Source organism: Pholis gunnellus (genome assembly GCF_910591455.1).
Source record: "Pholis gunnellus genome assembly, chromosome: 13".
Taxonomy (NCBI): Eukaryota; Metazoa; Chordata; class Actinopteri; order Perciformes; family Pholidae; genus Pholis; species Pholis gunnellus.
The window spans coordinates 22949698-22972733 of NC_136540.1; the positions used below are offsets into that span (position 1 = coordinate 22949698).

The 23036-nt window shown below is 43.7% G+C and overlaps 1 protein-coding gene across 1 annotated transcript in view; it reads left to right on the plus strand.

Annotated features, from left to right (window-relative positions):
- The window catches only part of LOC306705474 (protein turtle homolog B-like), a gene marked incomplete at both ends in the record, with an annotated part of 108833 nt that overhangs the window by 70799 nt on the left and 14998 nt on the right, over positions 1-23036 (plus strand). Inside the window, 11 exons of the mRNA XM_079172243.1 lie at positions 495-640; positions 5406-5548; positions 5758-5898; positions 6023-6139; positions 6649-6799; positions 8158-8281; positions 10451-10626; positions 12854-13080; positions 17827-17911; positions 20794-20958; positions 22245-22290. Of these exons, the coding sequence (XP_079028369.1) occupies positions 495-640; positions 5406-5548; positions 5758-5898; positions 6023-6139; positions 6649-6799; positions 8158-8281; positions 10451-10626; positions 12854-13080; positions 17827-17911; positions 20794-20958; positions 22245-22290 (1521 nt within the window). The remainder of the gene's footprint in view (positions 1-494; positions 641-5405; positions 5549-5757; positions 5899-6022; positions 6140-6648; positions 6800-8157; positions 8282-10450; positions 10627-12853; positions 13081-17826; positions 17912-20793; positions 20959-22244; positions 22291-23036) is intronic.

A 23036-nucleotide genomic window follows, 5' to 3' on the forward strand; every position in this document is an offset into this window, starting at 1 on the left:
TCAGTGGGCGACTGACTCACATCTCATTGATCCTTAGCTTTACCTACGGTGGCACTTTCTACTCATTTTTTCCTTCTTTTGTATTATATCTTCCCATCATTTTTGTAGTATAATGCTTATATGTGTTTTCTTTTTCCCATTGATGTATAACAGTTTTTATAGCTGTGCCAACGATATTCAGATGTATTATTGTATAAATATCGTACAACAGAGGCTACTGTGGTGTTTCAGTGGAGTGCCTAGTGACAACAATATGAGCATCTTGGTGAAAGATGTCTGCCTGGTCCCACAGATGTATGGATGGGTTCAGATTCATTTCATTTTATTTTGTACAGCTCAAAATAAAAAATGTCTCAGAGGGTCAATCTGTACACAAACATCCTCTGTCCTTTGATTTTTCTTCTCTACACTGAATTCTTCAAGATGAAATGACGTGTCAGCTCAAATACACTTAGATCCCAACCTAAACATTTCTATCCTTTTCATCTTCACAGTGACCTAAAGCGCAGAGTCAGTATTCTCATCGACGGTTCCCTCATCATTGCCCAAGTCAAGCCGGAGGATGATGGGAAATACACCTGTGCTCCCAGCAACAGCCTGGGCCAACCACCGACTGCCTCTGCCTACCTAACAGTGCAATGTGAGTGTCTTTGACTCTTCTTCTGCTGCATGTGCTGATCTCTGGAGTGTGTCCTGATTCATTGCAAGGGTCCCTCCGTCTTCTCTTTGTCCTTTCTGTGTATTTGGGTCAAAGCCATGGCCACCTCAACTCTGTACTATTAATACTTGAATCCAAGGGCTAATCATGCTGGAGGTTCACTGGAAAGGAACATGGCCGAGCATGTCCACTGCAAGAACACGGATAACTTAAAGCCCCGGGAAACTTGGCTTCAAATCTTCAACATTGAATGTAAAAAAACAAATAGGAAAGAATCTAAACACATGTTTAGGTGTTATTTATTAAGAGGTTGACACATGTTTGATCACATTTGATTGACAGTGACCAACCCAACTTTCATCTGATCAAAATGTTGCTAAATGCCGATTGGTGCGAGGAAGATTGTGACATCACTGGGGCTGCCACGTATTTTCTGTATTTTCTGATTCTTCTATCAACTATTTTACAGAATTTTAAACAATTAATTTTCCCACGAAAAAATCGAATTGACCATTTCATTAAAGTTCATTTTATTTTGACAAACTGTAGGCTACGTCATACATTCTTAAACAAAACTATTTTTTTTTGATAATTGATTTTTCAGCACAGACATCACCTTATTTCCAACTGAGCCCCGCCCACTTCCAACGAGCAAGAAAAGGACAGAGAGAAAGCCAGATACAGATTTGTGTGACGTGAAACAAGCTGAAGGATTCCAACTAGAAGTTTGTGGCTTAATAAAGCATTCAGTCACTCAGACAGTTGGTTAGGGGAAATACTACATCAGGGACTTTAAGCAAATACACTGTGGAAGAGAAAGTGACTGAGGATTTCACATAGTGCTTCATCAGACTCATAAACACTCAGTAAACGGGCAGTAAGTTAAATAAGATGTCAAAGTCAATAGTCATGAATACAAAGCACACAGAGAAACATAGAAAGGGGGGGGGGGGGCTAACACAGGGTTCCTTTGATTCCCACACCTCTGATTCCTCAGAGTGAGTGTGGGTTGATACATTTGATAATGTTGGACATTAAAAGAAGAAAACAAGTGGGGAGGCTAAACCAGTTTTGCTCATTACTAGAGATGGCACATGTTTGCAAGGCATTTAAAAACATTGTTGAATAGTAATGTAAGGGACACGTTGGAACACAAATCTTTATAAATTGTTGATGGAAGCTGTAAATGGGGCGCTTGTGCACAATGCAACAACACAACTGGACGAACTTGGTTCAGCCGCCCAGGTACAGGTAAACACATACACACTGGATTCTATCTGTTCTCCATTAACTGGATTTCTATGAGAACAAGTGGAAGTGTAGTTCTTGGATGGATGTGTTGAGTTCAAACGTAGATGGACTTTTACATAAGTTAGCATTATTTATAAATATTAAAGGTGCTAGTTTTGAAATCCAGAGCATTAATTAAGCAACTATAGGTTTATATGTAAAGATATAGTGGCGTGATGTTTACCTAAGCAGAGAATGAAGTCACGCTTTCTGATGATGTTTGATGACTAGTGACTAAGGCTTATCCATAATTGTAAGTTTCTGGCCAGCAGCAGGAGTGTCAAATGACCAATTCTGCTGCAGGGCTGCATGTCCACAAAAAAAGCATCCTCTGCCCTGTGGAATGGATTTGGAAACTCAGTCTCCAGGCGAACTCTGCTCCACCTCTCAGCCAATCCCACCAAAACACCCATTTGCTCTCTCATATCTACTTTTCCTGCCGCTCCCTCCTCTGCCTCCCCGTCCTTACTCTCTTCATGTCTCATTTATACTCATTTATGTATATGTATCCACATGCACACCGACACATCTCTCCCCCCCCCCCCCCCCCCCTGTCTTCATCATGGGTTGCCGCCTCCTTGTTCCCTCCTCCTGTACAACACCCTCTCAGGCTATCAGTCACTGGGAGCTCCAGAATTGCGGTGAATCTGTCACTTTGGAAAAGCATCTGGCTCCCGTCGGCCAGGCGGAGGCAGCACGAGTGTTGAGATTTTTTTGGCCTCGTCGACCGGTGACCGGCCACCAGCAGTAGTCAAGGCAACAGACATTTTGCATTCCATCGCTCTCCTGCCTCCTTTGATGGCTGTACATTAGATCGTGGCAAGTGTGTGCGAGTGTGTGTGATGAACAGAGGCGGGCAACAGCAGTCGTGAGAGGGGGGGGGGGGGGGGGGGGATTACATCATTGCTGTAAGACCGGGGACTTTTCTCCGTCAGCCTGCAGACTGCGCTCTCCGTCCTATTCTCTCCTCTTTTTTACCTTTTGTTCTCCCTTTATCCCTTCCTCTCTATCCTCAACATTTGGTCTTCCCCCATTTCTTTTATGCTCGCCAGTGAATAACTTCCCCCAAAGCATCTTGCAGTAGGGAAACCGGCGTGTTGTGAGCGATAGCGCCGTCTGAGGGCTATATTTAGAAACTTGGCTGATATTCTTGTCTGTGGTGCCGCTGGCGGTGCTCCTCTGGGCATCTTTGTGGCCGAGCGCTGGCGTGGGGGCCGGCGGTGGTTAGGACTTCAGAGGACAGCAGCTGTAGAACAAAGTTGTTCTGGCAACAGTGCGGTTAATCGATCCGTCACCGTGTTTCAATCCCTCCATCTCATCATGTCACACAGTCACTCGCTCACTCCCTCATCTCCTCTCCTTTTTATAACGCCTTTTTTCCGCCGGCTTCATCGCGTTCACAGTCACGCTGCCTCATCCTCCTTTCTCCTCCTTCGGCTCCTCTCCACCTTACGTCATCCAGTGACATCTCTCTCTCTCTCTCTCTCTCTCTCTCTCTCTCTCTCTCACCTGTCCTCTTTCCCACGCTGATGCTCAGCCTTGCTCGTCCACTCCTCTATCGCTCCGCCAATAGCGCTCACCCCTCCTCCTCCTCCTCCTCCTCCTCCTCCTCCTCCTCTCACTCACACCATTTCTCCTCCTTATCACCCACTGCCTACTTTGAAGCTCTCCTCCTTGACCTCATTTGGGAACCATGCTGCTCTCTCCCCTCTTCAGAATTTAGGATTTAGAAAGGAGAAGCCCCCCCGCCCCCTCTTTTTCCTCCTCTTAGCCCCTTTCCTTCAGCCAGATGGTCTCCCTTTTTTTTCTTGCGTGTGCCCGAAGGGTATTTAGCTCGACCATATCGAATCCTAATTATTTCAGACTTAAAGTACAGAGGGGGCCACTAATGTCGAGCAAGTAATGTAATAAAACTCAAACGCTTAAGCGCTGATATGATGGGGCTGATTGAGGGGAGGCTGGTCAGGTGTGATGTAATGAGATTTTTATAAACTGTCTATAACTGAAACTTTAAAGAATTTAAGTTCAAAGTTTGCAGTATAGTTCTGCATTTTCTACAGTATCTTATGCCGTTGTCGTTTGGTTAAAGGCAAGGTTGGTGATCTTCTTCAAAAGCATTTCAGATATTTTTGTTGAAATTCTCATCACATCCTGACAGCAATGAATGAATCAAATGCTCTGACAAAAAAAGGAGAACAAAAATCTGATATCTGTTTCTGTCCCAGGACTGTAATAACTTAGTCAATTTATTTTATAATAATATAATATAGGACGGGCCACCTACCTGTCTACCTGATCGCATTCTGCCCGTGCACTCATTCCGGGTCACCAGAGTCTTCCACAAGCTAGCTTGACAGCTGTGAGTACTAACAACAGCCACGTTTGTTGTTTACGTTCATTAGGATAATGTTGGGGGAGTATGGAGCTAAATCCATGTCAAAACTTTTGATCATTTGAAAAAAGAATTGAACCTGAAAGTGAAAGTGAGGGCCAGCGTGCCGGGTGAGTTGGGATCCCGACCCCGCGGCGTCGGGCACACCGCCGGCCCGTCTCGCCCCCACCGTCGGGGAGGTGGAGCGTGAGTGTGTGCGATAGGACCCGAAAGATGGTGAACTATGTCTGGGCAGGGCGAAGCCAGAGGAAGCTCTGGTGGAGGCCCGTCGCGGTCCTGACGTGCACATCGGTCATCCGACCTGGGTATAGGGGCGAAAGACTAATCGAACCAGTAGCTGGTTCCCTCCGAAGTTTCCTTCAGGATAGCTGGGGGAGTCCCCCCCCCCCCACACTGCATTCACATGAATATGGTCTATAGGAAGTGTTAAATTACCTGAAGGCAACGTGGTTGAGGAAGTTCCTCAGCCTTCTTTATTATGCTGTCACTCATGATGATGACACGCCCCTCAGGAACAGATACCTGCTGCTTTCAGAAGGCTGCAAAGAGAATCACCTGAGTAAAGGCCGTCAGAATAGGCTACTAAGTGTTGTGGATTCACTCATTCATTTCCATTCCATCTGGCTGCCATTAATACCATATTCTTAATACAACTTTTTTCCTGTATCACTGAAAACTGTAGTTATTAAACAACCTTTTTCTGACATGTGACCATCACTGTTTTGTCCAGGAAGTAGAGGGACTGAGAGCATCTTGAAGTGTGGTAGAAGTCAGTGTAGCACACATACATGAGAGCAGGTTGTAGTGGGATTTGATCCTGTAAAATGTATTCTGTGTCATCATGTACACAAAGCTGTGTGTGTAATCTCACTTTAAGAATGGGTGTTCAATGTTTACACGTACAAATGTTGCTCTCAGCCCAGCTGTGCTCCATATTAACTCATTTATCTTTTTATGACGAGCCCATTAACAGGTTGATTTCCCAATCTTCTCTACGTAGCTCTTACAATCAGCAGGGTTTCCCTCTTTTCACAACAGATGTTTTTTTCTCTCGTTTTTCACCAGATCCTGCCCGTGTTGTAAACATGCCATCCGTCATCTACGTGGCCATCAGTCTGCCCGGCTTCATCCGCTGTCCCGTAGACGCCAATCCCCCCGTAACTTTGGTCAAGTGGAAGAAAGATGGCCTCCCTCTCCGGATCGATAGGGTGAGCCGGTGCAGCATGGGGTTCCGTTCACTTTACCTCCGCCTCAAACAAGTGCGGCATTTCTTCAGTGGAAGCTCCAAGGGATTCCATTTTTCACTTCAAACCTTTTTGGTTTCAGTGTGCTCCTCAGTCTCTTATTTGAGTTATCATTGGCCTTTAACAAAACATGACCCTTCCTTACACACGATTCATGACTTCTGCATCCACAGTACCCTGGTTGGAGCCAAATGGACGATGGGAGCATCCGTGTGGCAGAGGTGACGGAGGACTCTCTCGGCACCTATACCTGCATGCCTTACAACGCCCTGGGTTCCATGGGATGGTCCCCTCCCGCTCCCTTGGTGCTAAAGGTACGCCCACAGTCCCATAGCCAGTGCATTTAAATGCATCCAGGAGGCATCACAACTCACCCGTTTTTTACTCACCTGTTTTTTACTCACCTGTTTTGGCTGCTCCCCCCTTCCCCCCGGGTAGGACCCTCCCAAATTCTCAGTGGTTCCTGGAGGGGAGTACAGGCAGGAGGCTGGGAGAGAATTGGTCATCCCCTGTGAGGCGGAGGGAGACCCCTTTCCCAACATCACATGGAGGAAGGTAAGACACCCTGCGCACTCTACACCACACCTGCCTACATGTAAACAAGACTTCACATTGTGTGAAGTCCCATTCAGGGTTCTCCATTGAGAAGTCTTCCCGTCTGAAACCTGTGCCTGTAGTAAATTGCCTGATTTTAATTACTCAAACTACTGTATGTCATTGTAGCATTTTTAATCACATTTTAATGATGTCTTTAAAATGTGCAATCAAGGGAACATATTAGATTCTCTCAGTTGTTTGCTTGATTATGAGGCATGTTTAATCTTGCTCACTGACTACAGTGTGTTTAGCAATTGTTTTTACGTCCCACTTGTGAAATCTACCATTCTGTGTAATTTGATACTTAAGTTAGATATTGAAATCAATGTTGTTGTAGATGTAAAATTGCAGATTGATATCTCAAAGTATCCCTGCTGTATGTGAATTTAGAAGTGCGTGTTCTCTCTCCGTCCCTCTCTTTCTCCCCTTGGCTGACTCTGTGTTTCCTTGGCTGGGTCGGACTGCAGGTAGGCAAGCCCAGCAAAAGCAAGCACAATGTTCTGCCCCGAGGCAGCCTACAGTTCAAGTCACTCACAAAGGAGGACCACGGGGAGTGGGAGTGTGTCGCCACCAACGTTGCCACGAGCATCACTGCCAGCACGCACGTCCAAGTCATAGGTACCCCGACATGGACACAAATTCACACAAACATACGTTTACGTGTAGAAACCTACATATATTTCTTCAGAACCTCTGCAGTGGTGCAGTCATGGACTGTTCACTAAGCCCCGCCTTAGTTCATTTGTAGACTGCAGTTTTGAAGTTCTGCATATGACATTTGTAGACGACCATAATGTTACAATTAACTTTCATGAACTGTGCAAGGCTAAAACACGGACAACTCCCGGACCGGACAACGCCATGGTAGCGACCTGTCAATCACATGGTAGCCATGCCCTCAAGCAAACCCTGCTTTATGTTCTGTTTGACTCTAAATGGACCATACTTTATTGAATGATCATCATGCTGTTTTGAAGAAGACTTGAAACTAGTGATTGAGACCATAAACTCATGTTTACTGAGGTAATAAATCAAGTGAGAATCAGAGTCATTTTCTCATAGACTTCTATACAATATATACTATACTTAGCTTACATACAAAGACAAACATGTTTCATTTACAAGAGCAAAGGCTTTTAGGGTGAAAACTAACCAATATGTTTGGGGAACATAACGCTATGTCGGATGGCAAGTTTTGCTGGAGTTTGGTGGGCTGCAAACTTCCTCAAATCTAATACAGAAGAAGACACAGCCTCTAACGTTAGCTTGCACACTCAGATAGATAGCAGTAGTATCCAGGACCAGGTTGTTACTGTAGGTAAGCTAGTTGGCCAGCCATGCTAATGATTGCAGCTTACAGTCGAATACACAATTAATTCTTTATACGTTTACTCTTGTCATTTGGACTCATCCTGTCAACTCCTTGACCCTTCCTCCTCTGAAGAGCCCAATCGAGAGCGCTCTGACACAGGAGGCGGGGTTATAGAGAAAGTCTTAGAACAAGGCCAACGTTTAATTTCTACACCCGTAGCCCTTGTTTCTCAATCGCCTGCTGTGAGTGGTGATGGTAAAATAATATCACTCTGCGGGACATGGCTTGTGGCCTGAATATGTCATTCGAGGTGTTGTTTCTTCCCGCTTTGGCTCCAGTACAGGACCTAAACATTGGGATCGGAAATTAGCAAAAATGCATATCGAGAATTCTGCCTGGAGAAATCAGTCGAAGCACTGTTACTCACATTATTTACGTTTGACATGTCACAAGAACAAGAAAAGTCATTTTGGACTCAAGATTACATTATTCATGCGAAACCAAAAATGTTTCTTTTTCACAGTTGGATGTTACATTACCTGGTCCAGCTCACAGTAAATCCATTTGACATTCAAAATGAATGTAGTGTACAACAGCGAGGCTACTCAGTGACTAATGTGGCCTTTTAACAACACCTCTCTCGCCGCTCTCTCCCTCCCTGCAGGCACAAGCCCCCACGCCCCCACCAGCATCCACGTGGCGGCGCCCTCTACCTGGGCCAATGTGTCCTGGGAGGTGGGCTACGACGGAGGCTTCCAGCAGACATTCTCAGTCTGGTATGGCCATGTGTGAGTCATCCCAGCATGCTTTGCTTCCTGCTTTTTCTTCTTCCGGTACTTCCTCTGTTGTTTCTGAAAACGTCTTTTTCCAGGGTTGTGTTCAGAACAGTTGTGAGAACGTAGAGATGGAAATACACGGGGGATCCAGATGTGTGAGTGAGTCTTTCAGCTCTGATCTTGAAATTTGTTGGTTGCAACTAAACTGAACATGACCCCAAATTCTCTGTCCTGCTGCTGCTGCTGCCGCCGCTGCTGCTGCTTCTCTGCTGCTTGACTTGGGAAAAGGGCCTGGGTTGAAATGTTGCATTTATTTATTGACTTGAGATTTCAGAAATGACAGTAAGTACAGTGCTTGAGTAAATGAACTTAGTTACATTCCACCACTGCAAAAAAAAAAAAAGATAGGAGAATGGACACAAACCTGATGTCGTTCTAATCAATAAAACAAAGTAAGTCTAGAATGCTCATTTAAAGGTCCATCGGATTGTTCATTGCTGCCGACTTGTATGCATTTTCAGTGGGATGCGCAGGTTGATTTTATACTAACAAACTCCTCTACAAGAGCGTTGACGAATGCGGTTATTGGCATGAAGTTAATGTATATTTAATATATGTAATTGTGAAAGCAGTAACTGCTGCCGGTAATATGTGCTGCAGACTTTGTAAAAATGGTTAGTTGGTTCTCGAACTCAGGAGTTAGATGCATTCTGAGTGTCTTCTCTGTCACTATCTGGACACTCTGAAGTATTCGTGCAAGTCTCCTCCTTAAGCTTCCCAAACGCGATGCAGGACACCAACATGCAGTAAATAGTGTCCTTTTTTAAAATTGGGTTGTCCTGAACCAATCCACAGCATCAACTATAAAAAAAACAACTCCCGTCATGCTTTATTAAAACAGCGAGGGAACCGCAGAGCAGCACAAATATAGAGAAAAGCAGACAGCAGCTTTAATTAATAATATTCAGACTGACAGCAAACATCAGTGAGTGATGCGAGTGGAGCAGCTTTGGGCTGCATCCATCTCAGTGACATTTCTCAGGTGGTTCTTCCCCCTGAAACCCTGCCGTCGGTTAAAGAAGTGCATTTTAACTTCAGCATTGTGTACATGCTAGGGATGATGAGTAGTTTTCCACATCCTGTTTTCAAATCTTCCTGCCAAAAAAACCCGATGCACACTGACTCTCTTGATATTACTGTGTAAAACACTACAGCGCATTATTCCAACTCTCTGTAAGCGCTGAAACCTGCTACATTTTCTTAATACAAAGCCACTCAGCTGTCAAGCATATCTAAATGGGATTAGCATTTCTAATTTTAATTAAGGCCGACTCCAGGCCAAGTGTGTGCTGTGCAGCTGTATCAAGGAGGGAACAAAACTTTACCAGATACGTCATATTAAGGAGCTCTGGGGCAGAAACATCTTCCCCTTTTATTGATACGGTGAAGGGGACATCTCATGCTCATTTTCAGGTTCATACAGTTGGCTCATAGTGTCTGTCCGAATATACCTGAATTCAATCTGACTGAAACACTCCGTTTTAGCGTCTGTCTCTTTACAGTCTGTCTCCCCCCCCCCCCCCCCCCCGAAAAAGCTGCTCTGATTGGCTTGCTGCAAAAAGCACCTTTGCAAAGGTAGTTGTCAAGCTGTGGGTGGAGGTTCTCAGATGAGGGGGTTGTATTCTAATGAGCCTGCATGCGACATAGGAAGGTGAGCCAAATCTGGCTGGCTCGTTGAATCACATGTTTTCTGATTCTACAGTAGCTATGTTGGTGAAAACACTATCTCACTAGGTAATATATACAGTATAAAGGAAGTGCTTTACTATAGCACCAGGTGTTTAGAGTAGGAGTGTTGCATGTGTAGAGTGTTCCGCTTTATCTGGTGATCAGGTGCAGCTGAATGTATGGCATGGGCAAACCGCAAAGCTGAGCGCAGCATGGGCTTTATTACCATCACGTGGAAGTCAACATTGTGAATGAAGTGAACAAAAATACTTGATGTTGGATCAATGATGGAACTAGAACTGTTGCAGAAATGACGTCACATTATGTTACATCGTGACGAGCAAAACTGTGTGATGATAATGGTGCTGGGAAAATATAATATTACCTCCAGTATAAAAAAGTGATCTCTCAAAATGTCTCCACTCACCTCCTCTCATCCTGACCCCTGTCCAGGCTGAAGAGGGAGCGTTTAGGTCCACACGACTGGCTTTCCATACCCGTGCCTGGAGGCCACGACTGGATGGTGGTGCCCGGCTTGGAGCCAGAGACAACATACCAATTCAGCATCTTGGCCCAGAACAAGCTTGGCACAGGCCCTTTCAGCGAGGTTGTCACTGTGAACACACCAGGTGAGTGTACTCACCGCTGTGACAAAAGGGATCCTATAATGAGATGGCTTTGGCAAGTTAGGCACGTCGAATGAGCAGAAAGTCGACTTACTTACTTGAAACTAAACGTTTCTTATCTTTTTGTGAAAAGTGAAAATTTCCTGGATCACCAAGGATCGTAAAGATCTATTCTCATTTGTATTCTAACATTTTCAAATGAAGAATTTGTCTCTAAAGAAGTAGGAACAATGTTGAAGAACTATGGAAAGTGCTCTGGTTAATATATTAATATAAAGTAAGCCAGCTCAAGAGACATTCCTGGATATCATTCCAGAAAAGGTTAGCGCTCCAGTGTGTAGAGTAACGGTTTTAGAAAGTTCTCTGCTGTAAATGAGGTCTGACAAGTAAATGTTTCACGCCTCCACTCAGGGAAATCCAAACAACACCCTCTCCGTGTGAGTGCTGGTCGTGTGATGTTTCACGTCTCAGCTGGAGAGGATCATGTTTTATGAGCTTTCATTCAGTCAGAGGCTCTACTCATGAACAACAATAATAATACTCATTCATTAAGGTTAGGGTTAGGTTTTATTTTCTGGCCCTAATGAAAAGTTATATTGTTAGGCTGAATTATTAGAAAAGTATAAAGATGCAATTTTTCTGACCAATGTTGCAATATAAATTGCAACTGTTTTCTATGTATTAAACTGCAGGCCTATATTTGTTGATAAAACAGGATATGACTGTATCAAACATCCCAAAAACAATACAAAAATGAGGATGTTGTTTAAGCCAGTCAGTCCGAGAAAAGGCTAAAAACATGTAAGTAATACGAAAATTGAGCAGTTCAAATCATATTATTAAGATATTACTGGTGGTTTACTGGACATTACCCAATAAAGTGACATTATTTATCGTTTGGCCATTTACACCACAACTGCTTCCTGTCTGAAATGAAGGTGATGTCCTTGTCATGGTCTTCTACAAACACAGAGCTCGACAGTAACAGTTACCTGGTTGCTATTGGCAACCAATTATTAGCCTTTGGTTGCCATCAGTGACAGCAAACACTAAAATGTGCACCCCAAAATAAATACATTACTAAAATGTGTAGCATTAGTAATATCTAAATATTGCTGTTCCAGTCCTAACTAGAAGTAGACGCTTCACGTATGTTGGTGCGATCACACACAAAGGCCTCTGTTTTAGAGACAACGGTGAATCAAAATGAGCTTTTGATTGTGTTGTAAAAAGTGCATCAACCCTGTCAACATCACAATTGATGTATGTGCAAATTGATTCAGCTGACAAAGAATTTGTGAAATCGTTGGGAGGCGAACTATCCCGGCATCTTTGAGCTATTATTATTATTAAGCTGACGTATAACTGCATAGTAGCTTAATCACTCAAAATATAAAGGTGACCAAAAACGGCAGCCATATTTTCAGCTTCGGCAACCAAACACTGATGCCTGGTTGCCACTTTTAGAAGTCGAGTCGAACCCTGAAACAGCAAAAAGACACAGCACGCTGCTTATGTTGTGCTGTTTCTTCTTCCAAAAAAACATCTTTGTCTAAAGAGTGCACCAGAGTGCAGAGAAAGAATCTCTTAACCAGATAACAGCCAAGAAGTCTTAATCTGCCGGGGATAGTTGTCAATAGAAGACGGTGAAATCAACACTTCAAACATATCTAAGTGTACTGAAATACAACATATAACTTAAATTCACATATTTTCTGTGCATTTAAGACGTCTTTTTGCAGGAAAAACCAGATTATCAGAACCACAAAGAAAAAGCTTAAACTAGGCTGTGGTTGAATCATTCATCCTACAGTACCATTTCTCCTCGCAGTGATGAAAGGGACATTTATTAAGTATAAATGAAGCTGTCACAGATTATTACTTAAAGATAAGTGACATGCTGAAAATTGGGGTAACCATTCAGGCTGCATCACCTTCTGTGTCGAAGACGACAAAGCATTCAGCCGGGGGGGGGGGGGGCTGCTTCTTTTCTTTCTCTCCTTTTTAAAAAAACATTTTCAAGTCACATGCAACAACACATCTATGAAAACCACCAACTGTTGACCACCTGAATTAGTAAATGAGGCAAGGACCTAAAGAAGTCATGTGAAGTAATGTTCTGAAACAGTGTGAAAATGTAAAGGCGGGCTGATTCACTGGTGGAACTGCTCACTGAATATATAACTGAGTGACTCACACACACATTCCCAACCCGTATGTGCTCTTCCAGTATTTCCTATAAGTACCCCTGAACCATTGGTGCTGCTTACCCCACCACGGTGCCTCACAGCCAATCGCACGCAGCAGGGAGTCCTGCTCACCTGGATCCCACCTGCCAATCATACAGCACCTATCCAGCATTACGTCATGGAGTTCCGCCTCGGGGAGCGATGGGAGGTCTTGGACGACAGCATTCCTGCTGGGGAGACGGACTTGCTCGCCCGAGACCTGATCCAGGTAAAAGACAGGACCCGAACTGTAGACCTCACACACAGTGTTATAGAAAACCTGCATCTGACCAGTTCCACGCTAACGAAGTGTCTGGGATGTAGTGGAGGGTTAAATATGCCTTTCAAATGTGCACATATTTGAATTGGCATATAGGGATGTTTTCATAGAGTTCGATACAGTCAGACGTCTTTTTGCAACTGGAGGAGTCGCCCCCTGTTGGCCATTAGAAAGAATGCAGGTTTAAGAAACTTCTGCACTGGCTTCACTTTGTAGACCTGAAGGTTGTCCCTTGGCTTTAACCTGCAATAACTGATATATTTGGCCACTCGGGGGCTGGGGAAACAAGTTGTTAACACAACATTGACATGTCCATATCTTTCAAGTTTATTTACACATCCAGCAGTTGGGGAGCAGCATAATCATTCATCATGAGTCATGTTTGTGTCCACCTGATGAATGTAAGTCCAGCATTCACTCTCTTCTAGTTCCGGTTTTCGCTCTAGCAAGTCTTGAGGGAAATATCGGGCTTTTCAGTTGCTAAACGCTCTATTAGCAAGTCGCTAACTGTGTCCACCTGCCGCGTGGTGCTGAGCAGGTTGTTATTGTGCCTGAGAGCAGTGAGACTTATTCCAAGCAGTAAGTTCCAATCTCTGCTTTCCCGCCTAAAAGACTGGAACACACTGTATCCTCCCAACTCAAAACCCACCTGCACTCCAACCAACTCTACAAAACCATGTAAATCTTTTCAGACCCCAACACAGCACAGAAACCGCCCTGATGAGAGTCACCAATAACCTCGTCCTCTCCGCTGATGGCCACACCCTCGATATATGTTCACGACTTGACCTTAGCGCTGCCTTCCACGCCACCAATCACTCTCCTCCTCACCTGCCTTGAGTCCTCCTCCGACATCACTGGCACTGCCCTTGCCTGGTTCAAATTGGTATCAATAAATCCAAAACTAAAATCCTCATAATCAGGCCCCAAATCCCTCAGCAAATCCCCCCACGATGTCTCTGTGATCGATGGCTCCCCTCTTACTGCTTTCGCCCAGATCTGTAACCTTGATGTTATCTTTGATTAAACCTTCTTCTTCGATCACCGCCTTAAACACATTACAAAACTACCCTCCTTCATCGTAAAAAACATCGTCCGTCTCCTTCTAAGCCGCTGAAATGCTCATCCAGGCCTTCATCTCTCCACTCGACAGCATCCTGTACAGCACAGTCCACCAAAATCCACAACAAACTACATTACATCCAAAATGCAGCTGCTTGTCTGCTCACCCACCCACCCACCCCCTGCACCAGAGTGAGCAAAGAATCCAGTTCCCCATCACCTAACAGCAGTGGCGGGCCGTGGATTTTATACCTGGGCCTTCAGTGCTGCTCTCCACTTCTAATAACCTCATTATGACGTCACAGTTACGGGTTATTATTTGTTTCGTGTAAAAGCCGCATATTCACATAACACTGCAACATTTGATAAATGAAATAAAATGTGCAGATACATGAATACGAGCATGACGGGACGCTGCGTCATTAACGGACAATATAGTCCAAATCAATGTAACACAATGACAAACTCACAAGAGCAGTCGCATATATTCATATGACAACAAAGCAACAAATCAATCCAGCAGACCTGTAGCGGATCCACGCATTCCACCACACGAGCACGAGCCATTCAAATATTATTCATAAAAACGCCACGATAGACAAATGCACAGTAGAGGTAAACAAACGAAGTTCACTTACCAAATGCTGTCTATGCTGACAAAGAGTTTAATCCCAGTACATCAGTTCTAGTAAGAAGTCCAACCGGATCTGCCGCCGGTCGGTTGTCCGTGGTCCGCCGCTGTTCGGTCGTCGTCTTCGACCGACGTTCGGTTATCTTCCGCTGCCGGTCGCTTGTCCGTCTTCCGCCGCAGTTCGGTGGTCGCCTTCGACCGCGTTCGGTGGTCGTCTTCGGCCGTGGACCGGCGAAGGGCGGGCCGCGGTTGTGAGTTGTAGATCCACTGGAGTCTCTCCAAAAGTACCGACGCTCAGTTAAAATGAAACACATTCACAGCCATAATATGTGCAACGCCTCTGACGCTACATACAAATCATTTTCCTGGCTGGTCAGGGCTGCTAGCTGTGGGGTCGTTTCTTACTGTCCAGTTTGTTGAGAAATGTCCTTCTTGAGAAAAGCGTTCCCAGTAACTCCGCCACCAAATCCGTTTCTCCTCCTTCCGCCATTTCATATTAAAAAAACAAAGCTAGGTAAAATGTCTTTCATATATTTCCACTTGAACTCTGTCTGCTACAAAGCTCTGCTAGCAATCATGTTTCGCGGGCACATAGTCACGTGCCCGCCCACTGACCAATCACAGCACACTCTGCACCTTGCTGGCAGAGAGGCATCTGGACTCTGAGCTGACGTAACTTGGCCTGCAAACCGCTCTGGTGGGGCCATGAATCCCAAACTAAAGATCTGATTGGTTGAATCAACAATATCGTCCCCATTCAATTTAAACTGCACATGGCAGCACTGGGTGAGTCTGCAGGCTGGGGCCTCTCTTCTTACTAGAGACACAGAGGTGAACTCTGATTGGATAAAAGCTCTACTTAAAACAAGCTGCACTGGAAGCAGAGCAACTGAGGAGCACAGTAGCTGTGCAATGAGAAAATAAGATAATGGGAAAAATATTTTTATAAATTATAATACATATAAGAAAAAATTAAATGTATTTCAGAAAAAATATTAAATTATAAAATAGCTATAACTTTGTGATTCTGTTTAGGCCAGCAGAGAAGGCTTTGCAGGCCCTGACGGCCCGCCACTGCCTAACAGAGGCCTCCACAGCCTAGCCCCCTTCTACCTTTTCTGACCTCCTGCACCGGCGTGCTCTTACCCTCAACCTCAAAACCGCCCGACGACAAAAAAATGCGGTCTGCTCCGTTTCACAGCGCAGAAAAAAAAATTTATTTAATAGCTTACCTGAACAAACCCCAACACTGAGGCTGCTATGTTCAGACTTGAGGCAAAGTTGATTTGCTTCTTGAAATACTGCTCTAGATTACCCAGATCAGACTCTGCATACGTATCATTATGTGCCGCCACGTCCACCTTGGTTGTCATAGTAACAATGCAGGTGTGCACACGTTAGACCACCTCTGTGGGTTTTAATTTGTGCCATTTCGGGTTATTATATGTTATGTCTAACGTCCAGAACACACAGGTGTGCTTTTACCTCTGCAGGTCTGCCACTAGCTTCTACTGAGCGAGAAGACAGACTAGCAACCGAAACGTGACGTTCCATACAATGTAATATCTGTATGAAGAGGACGGTGAATTTTACTGACACAATACTTATTTTTAAGCATTCCACATCTAATTCTCCTGCCGTGACACATTTGAGCTTCTTTTCTTCAATCTAACTGCCACTGTCAGCTCCATGCGGATCCTTCCACTGCACAGCAAACACCCACACACACCTCTCTCCAGCTCTCTCCCCACACACACACACACACACACAATGCACCTCGCTTGTATGACTCTTTTTGCTGCACATTTTTTGCTGTGAGGTGAATCGACCAGGGAGGGGACTGCTCTGTTTGGTTGGTGATGTTTGGTAGGACCCGCTTCCCCACATCCTCAATCTTCTTCCTGACGGGTAAACGGCATGTTTATCCGTTGGTTTGTGGGCGTTAAGTCAACAGTACAGCAAAGCAGGAGTTGCACCCCTGCTGAGGTGTCTTTGAGCAAGACACTAACTGAATCTCTGCCAGCTCCACAGCTGACGCTGCTCTGTGGAGAGCACGGGCAGCCACGAGGAAATGAAATAGAGGTTTAATGTCTTTTCATCATGACTGAGTCATAGGTGATTTATCCATCTTAAGCCACGTTATCTAGCCATTACCATATTCACGTTATTGAGATTCTTATTACTTGTTCCTCCTTATGCATATTGGTCTGATCACAGCACAACCTCGTGATGTGATGTTGATTTTAACATGAAGCTTCCGTTTATTACGGTTTGCATCATTCTGCTGTCTGAATAAAATCAGCAAACGTCTCTTCATTTGGCATTAACAGATTTTAAAGTTTCTTTTTGAAAACATAATGCATTATAAACATAATGTGTTATAAGCACTCATAGATACATAGCACATTATAAAGCATTATTTAAGAAGTTATAAGGTCAAGTATCATGATACTTCATTATTGCTCACTGACATCTTAGATGTTCTTTTTTTCCCTTAGAGCAAACAATGATGTCGAGTAACTTATAATCACATTATAATGGATTATAACAGTGATTATAATGCACCCTAAAAATTATATTATGTTTCACAACTATGGGAATTACTAAAGCCTTGCAAAGTAAAAATATCAATGTCGATCCAAGATAACCCTGACGACATCGTTATGACATCAGCGGTGTGATTTTGTTTTGTTTCTAGAGCGCTTAAGAAGTCATAAGAGTTTGTAAAATTAGCGGAGTGCCCCTTTAATAAATAAAATAAAATCTGAATCTGAATGCATGACTTCTAGGTTCCATTGTGCTATTTATAAACTGCAGGAACAATGATGGGTTTTGGAATCTGTTTAACACTAAAAGGTAACTATTCATATCCACAAAGCCTCTGTGACTCAGCTGGCTGGTCTCTGGAGACACAAACAGAATCCTGCAGCCCGACAGACACCAGACACGAGTTTGACCTTCTGAACGTAGCTCTCTCTCTCTCTCTGCTCTCCTGCTCCTAGGAGGCGTGGTACGAGTTCCGCGTCATGGCCGTCATGGACGACACCATGAGCGAGCCCAGCAACATAGTAGGAGTGTCCAGCACAGGTGAGCCCACACAGTGCACACACTTGAATCTCAGCTCACCGCCCCGAGAAGCTCAGAGGAGCTTTTCAGTGCTCAAACGGGACTCAAACCAACAACCTCTGGCGGCGAGCTGCATCTGTAACCTCGGGCGATCTTAATGCGTTGAGCCGAGGAGAGGCTGCAGATGTATTGCACACGCAGCAGCTCCCAACTTTACATTGTGCCCACTCAGCACTATTAAATGGAAGCTCTCTTTACATGCACACTTCTTTTGTACCTTCCTGAAAAGTATGACATCATCGCTCTGCCTGTCTCCCATGGATTGAATCGGGCGGCTTTGTGCTAAAAAAAAAAAGATTCATCAAAGCCAGTCTTTTCTTGGTCGCAACGCTTAAAGTCTGTTTTAAAGTCTGAAACAAAACCCGTCAAAATGGGATGTCACTCCTCTGCAGAGGTCACTGGGTACACATCATTTGGGAAGAGCAGCTGTTGGTAGCGTTTATAGACTGGATATGCTCACGGATCTCTGGAAGCACTCTGCTGCCCCCTCCTGGTAAATGTTTAGAGCTACGCTAAGTGGTGATCAAACGCTCAAAAGTAATAATTTGACTGCTTTTTGTTCTGTGCATATCTTCAATCAGCATCATACTCCACACATGATGTGGATACACGCTCTCTTACTGAAGGTGAAAGGTGTTCTCTGGCTGATCAGTAGTTATTTCATGAACGGTGCAACACTTTGCATTTTGCTGTATCATGCTTCACTGCAGCACATGAACCACTAACACAAAGCTTGACACATAATCCCCCCTGGTCGTCACTGAGCGACTCATTAGCATGTCGGCCACTAAAACAGCTCCAGCATTAATAAGTGAGGACGGTTCTTAAAGTTGGTTCCTCTACAGCGGGACTTAGAGTTGCCCTCTATAGTGCTCTGGCTGGGTTTTCATTACTGTAAGAATATTGATAGTGCACAACTCTGCCGTGTTGAAGAGAAGAAAGGCAGCTCTAGAATGTAAGGCTGCAGGATTATTGCCCAAATGATAAATGCAATTATTTGTTGTCAATATTGAGATCTCGATTATTTATTGATTTTAGCGTACAAAACAATTTTATTGCGCTTCCACATTTTAGCTAAACTTCCATGTACACTTTCATGTTGTGCTGCATTCTTGCTATTTTACAAATCAAAATCATTTTTTAAAATAAGGTTTTTTACCTGATTTTCATGCATTTTTGTCTTTTTCTGCGTAACGCAAAACCTGTAATATAAAGTATATTAATCTTCTTCTCTGGACTGCAGCTGTAACAAAGCTGTAAGGGGCCGGGCAGCGGCCATGACGCTCCTCAAAAGTGAGGCCAAAACATCTGCATTGCCCCCTGGTCGCTGGCTGTTGGTTTAGGAAGCGCTCGATTTGATATGCAGTGAAGATTTCTGGAAGCGGAGCACGCATTTTAAAACGGCAATTTCGCAATTGATCGTGTTCTGTTAATTAGGGAAAGACAAAATCGTGATCGGGATTAATATTCAATAAATAAGCATCCCTGTTATAAATATGCTACAGTTTGTTTGGGAAATCTTAAGCTGCAGCTTTGAATAAATGTATCTAAATGGTTCTACACACCGAGATGGTTTATGTTATAAATATTCAAGAACATCTCTCAGTGACGCCATCATCACTTTAAGTTTGAATCATAATTCAAAGTTCATGTCCAGGTTGACAAGTGAAGGAAACCAACGTAAGAGACGTACGTCTTTAAGCATCCCATCCACTGTCTCCTTTCCCACAGACAGTAGTATGTGGATAATAATAGCCACGTATCAGCTTCTCTGAATTATTAGGATTATTATGGTTATGGTTGATTTTTGATATTCTGTACATTCATTAAGAGTTTCCCCGTCCTATGTCCCTTCAGTTTACGTTGACGCAGCATTAAAACAAAGCAGTAATAATAGCTTTATTCTGTTAATTATTATTAACAAGTGGAAACCAGTATGTATGGCCATGTCATAACTAATACATGTGGAGTGAAGTAAGAGACATCTTGTGTCCAGCAGTGAAACGTGTTAGAATATTCATAGATTCTGGATTTCTTTTCTGCAGAATAATTAATTTAAAGCATTTAGGAATTTTTAACTTGGTAATGTGATCTGACACAAAGCATTATTCCAAGCAGAACACAATCCAAAGAGGCAGCAACCAGATGATGCAGTGCACATGTAGCCTCCACAGCTTTCTACACTGCAAGGGGAAAAAGGTTTAAATTCTGCTGAGTCATCAGCATGTATCCTGCAGAAATGCCCATTTTGAAGACACATGCAGTAGTAAGGGTCAGCTCCTGCATATCGGAATCTCATTGGAAATGGGCGGGGCTTTTCCTTTCACTTCAAAGGCTCCTCTGCAGGAACCTGCAAAGTATTGCACGAGGTGTCTCTTTTCTTTTGGTTGGAGACCAATACGCATACACCCCCCCCCAGATTACCGTCAGAACATTCCGATTCAGTTTCTCATATAATGAAATAGCTGCTTAATCAGAGCACAGTGTGTTCTCGCAAAGGACAGCGTGCTCTTTTTTTCTGCGTGGTAATCTCACCGTATCAGCCCCGATTTCAGAGCCAGGATATGAATGTTGACATTAGCATTCATCTAGAGCAGTGCCATATCAGAAGTCTAGTGAGCTAACTTAAAGTTTAACATCTGTTTCATTTACTCTCTTTGCTCGCTCCTCCATTCAACTGTCCATTTTCCTTCTACCTCCAGGAAGGCCCCGTCTCTGCCCTCACACCATGTCCCAACTGCAAACTGTCACGTCCTTTTATTTTTGCATCCTTTTCATTTTGATGCCACACTGTGACTCCCACCAGCTCAGCGTCCCTGACTCTTCCCTCCTCACCCCCACAGACTTCTTCCCTCCTCCGGAGATGGTGGAGGAACGTGGACTGGCGCGGCCTGTGGTGGCTGGCATCGTGGCCACCATCTGTTTCCTGGCAGCAGCTGTCCTGTTCAGTACGATGGCGGCCTGCTTCGTCAACAAGCAGCGCAGGAGGAAGCTGAAGAGGAAAAGAGGTGAGGGAGAAAGTCACGGTCATTAATAGCTACCTCCAATATCACAAAGCCAATGTTTTGGGAACTTTTAAAATATGGCATGAGATGAGAAGATTATTTCATATTGTACAGAATACATTAAAGGAACAGTGTTCAGCATTCAGGAGGATCTATTGGCAGAAATACAATATATTATTAACTATGTTGTCTAAAGTGTATAAATACCTGAAAAGACGAATTGTTGTGTTTTCGTTACCTTAGAATGAGCTTTTTATATTTACATAGGGAGTGATGAAGTCTGCCATGTTGCTACAGCAGCCCGGAGTGGACAAACCAGACGCTGGCTCTAGATAGGGCCATTTGAATTTTCGTATCAGCCACCGTAGTTCTCCGAGGTTTCAGTTGGTCTGCATCCTCCCCGCTAGATGCACATTCTACACTCTAAAAGATATTTAAAAAGCCAAGAGAGGCAAGTGAGAAAAATGAATTCAATTAAATCTAATTAATTCTGGTAATCCATCTTCTTATTGTGATTGTTGTTTTCTGTCCCGTGTTTATGACTGCTGATAAAAAGGTTTTGCCCGGATAATCTTTTACTTCCTCAAAAAAGGGTTTAGGACTAGAAATGTAATAATTTAAACAACTACAAACACAATATATGTAGCTTGTGTTCAGACTGCATGGACAAATAAAAACTCTTTCCTTGAAGAAATCATGAATGCTTTTAGTCCTATTTCAGTATAACGTGTACTTAACTGATTCATGTACTTTAATCCGCTGCTTTATGTTTCCAGTTCAAACAGCAAGCATCCATTTAATAGTTTGATTTAGAATGTAAGCAACAATAAGCTTAATGACACTTCAGAAAGCAGCCATGGCTATAGTCAGTTATTATTTTTGATGTTTTTTTGTTATAGCCTCATTTGCATTTTTCTATTTTCTTTTCACTCTGCATCAAACCCTGCTCCAGGCTCAGCTGCAGCAACACTGATGTCGTCTTTGGGGGAATGAAGTTTCTTTAGACCTCATATGTAAATGTCTCGGATCAGTGTTGTTTATCATCAATACCAAAAAAGCATTTTCCTCAGTATGATGATGTGCAGGGGCTTTGAATCCTCCTGAAAACATTGAATTTGACTCTGAATGTGAAAGCAGTTCATCCGCTCCGTCTCTTACACTGCTTCTATTAGTACTTCTGAAACGAGAGATGAAAAACGCTGCAGGAATTATCATACAAACTTACTAAAAACATACACATCAAATTGATCTTTAATGGCACTAATGGCCTTTTTCTGTCTTCTCTCCAGACCCCCCACTCTCCATCACCCACTGCAGAAAAAGCATGGAAACACCGTAAGTAACAACATGACTCACAACACTGCACAGAGCTCCACTGCAAACCCCATAATAACACAACACACCAGTTAGGATCATACACATCAACTTATCCCGTCGAAACCTAAAGAACAACTTCACACTGCGTCAGTGATGTCAACCCTGCATGTTCCTTGTGTTTATAGAAGAAGAAAAAATCATCCGACATGAATTCTGTCTATGTTGACCCTGAAATCCATCCAACCCACCATCACAGAGGGCGCCTCAGGTCCCTTGATTCACTCTTTTCACAGCTGACATTTTGATATCTCATAACAGGAAGAGCACACGTGTGACTTATAACATTAACCAGGGCTCTAGTGAGACGTGCCAGTGTGCTGGCATGCACAGGCTGGAGCCCTGGCACTGGCACACCTAATAAATGGAAAGTATCCATCATGGTGTTACACCTGTATGAGACAAGTGAAAATGTCTCAATGTGGGTCTCAAAGTCTGATACATCTTCGTCCTCTGTCCCATAGAGATCCATTGTTGTCCAAAAACACATCCCAGACAAACACTGTTGCACTGGGTGACATGTTTCTTCACACTGTAGTTTATTTTGACTCTGTAACGCATACACCAACTACTCAGTAGCTCACCTGGTCCATGGCTGAAAATAGTCCCCAACAAATGCACTATTTACTCCTGTTGTAGTGACGTTTGTTGTTTATTCATCCTTTTAGACAGAAAGAAAGTATGTAGAATTGACGTCTTCAGGAGGA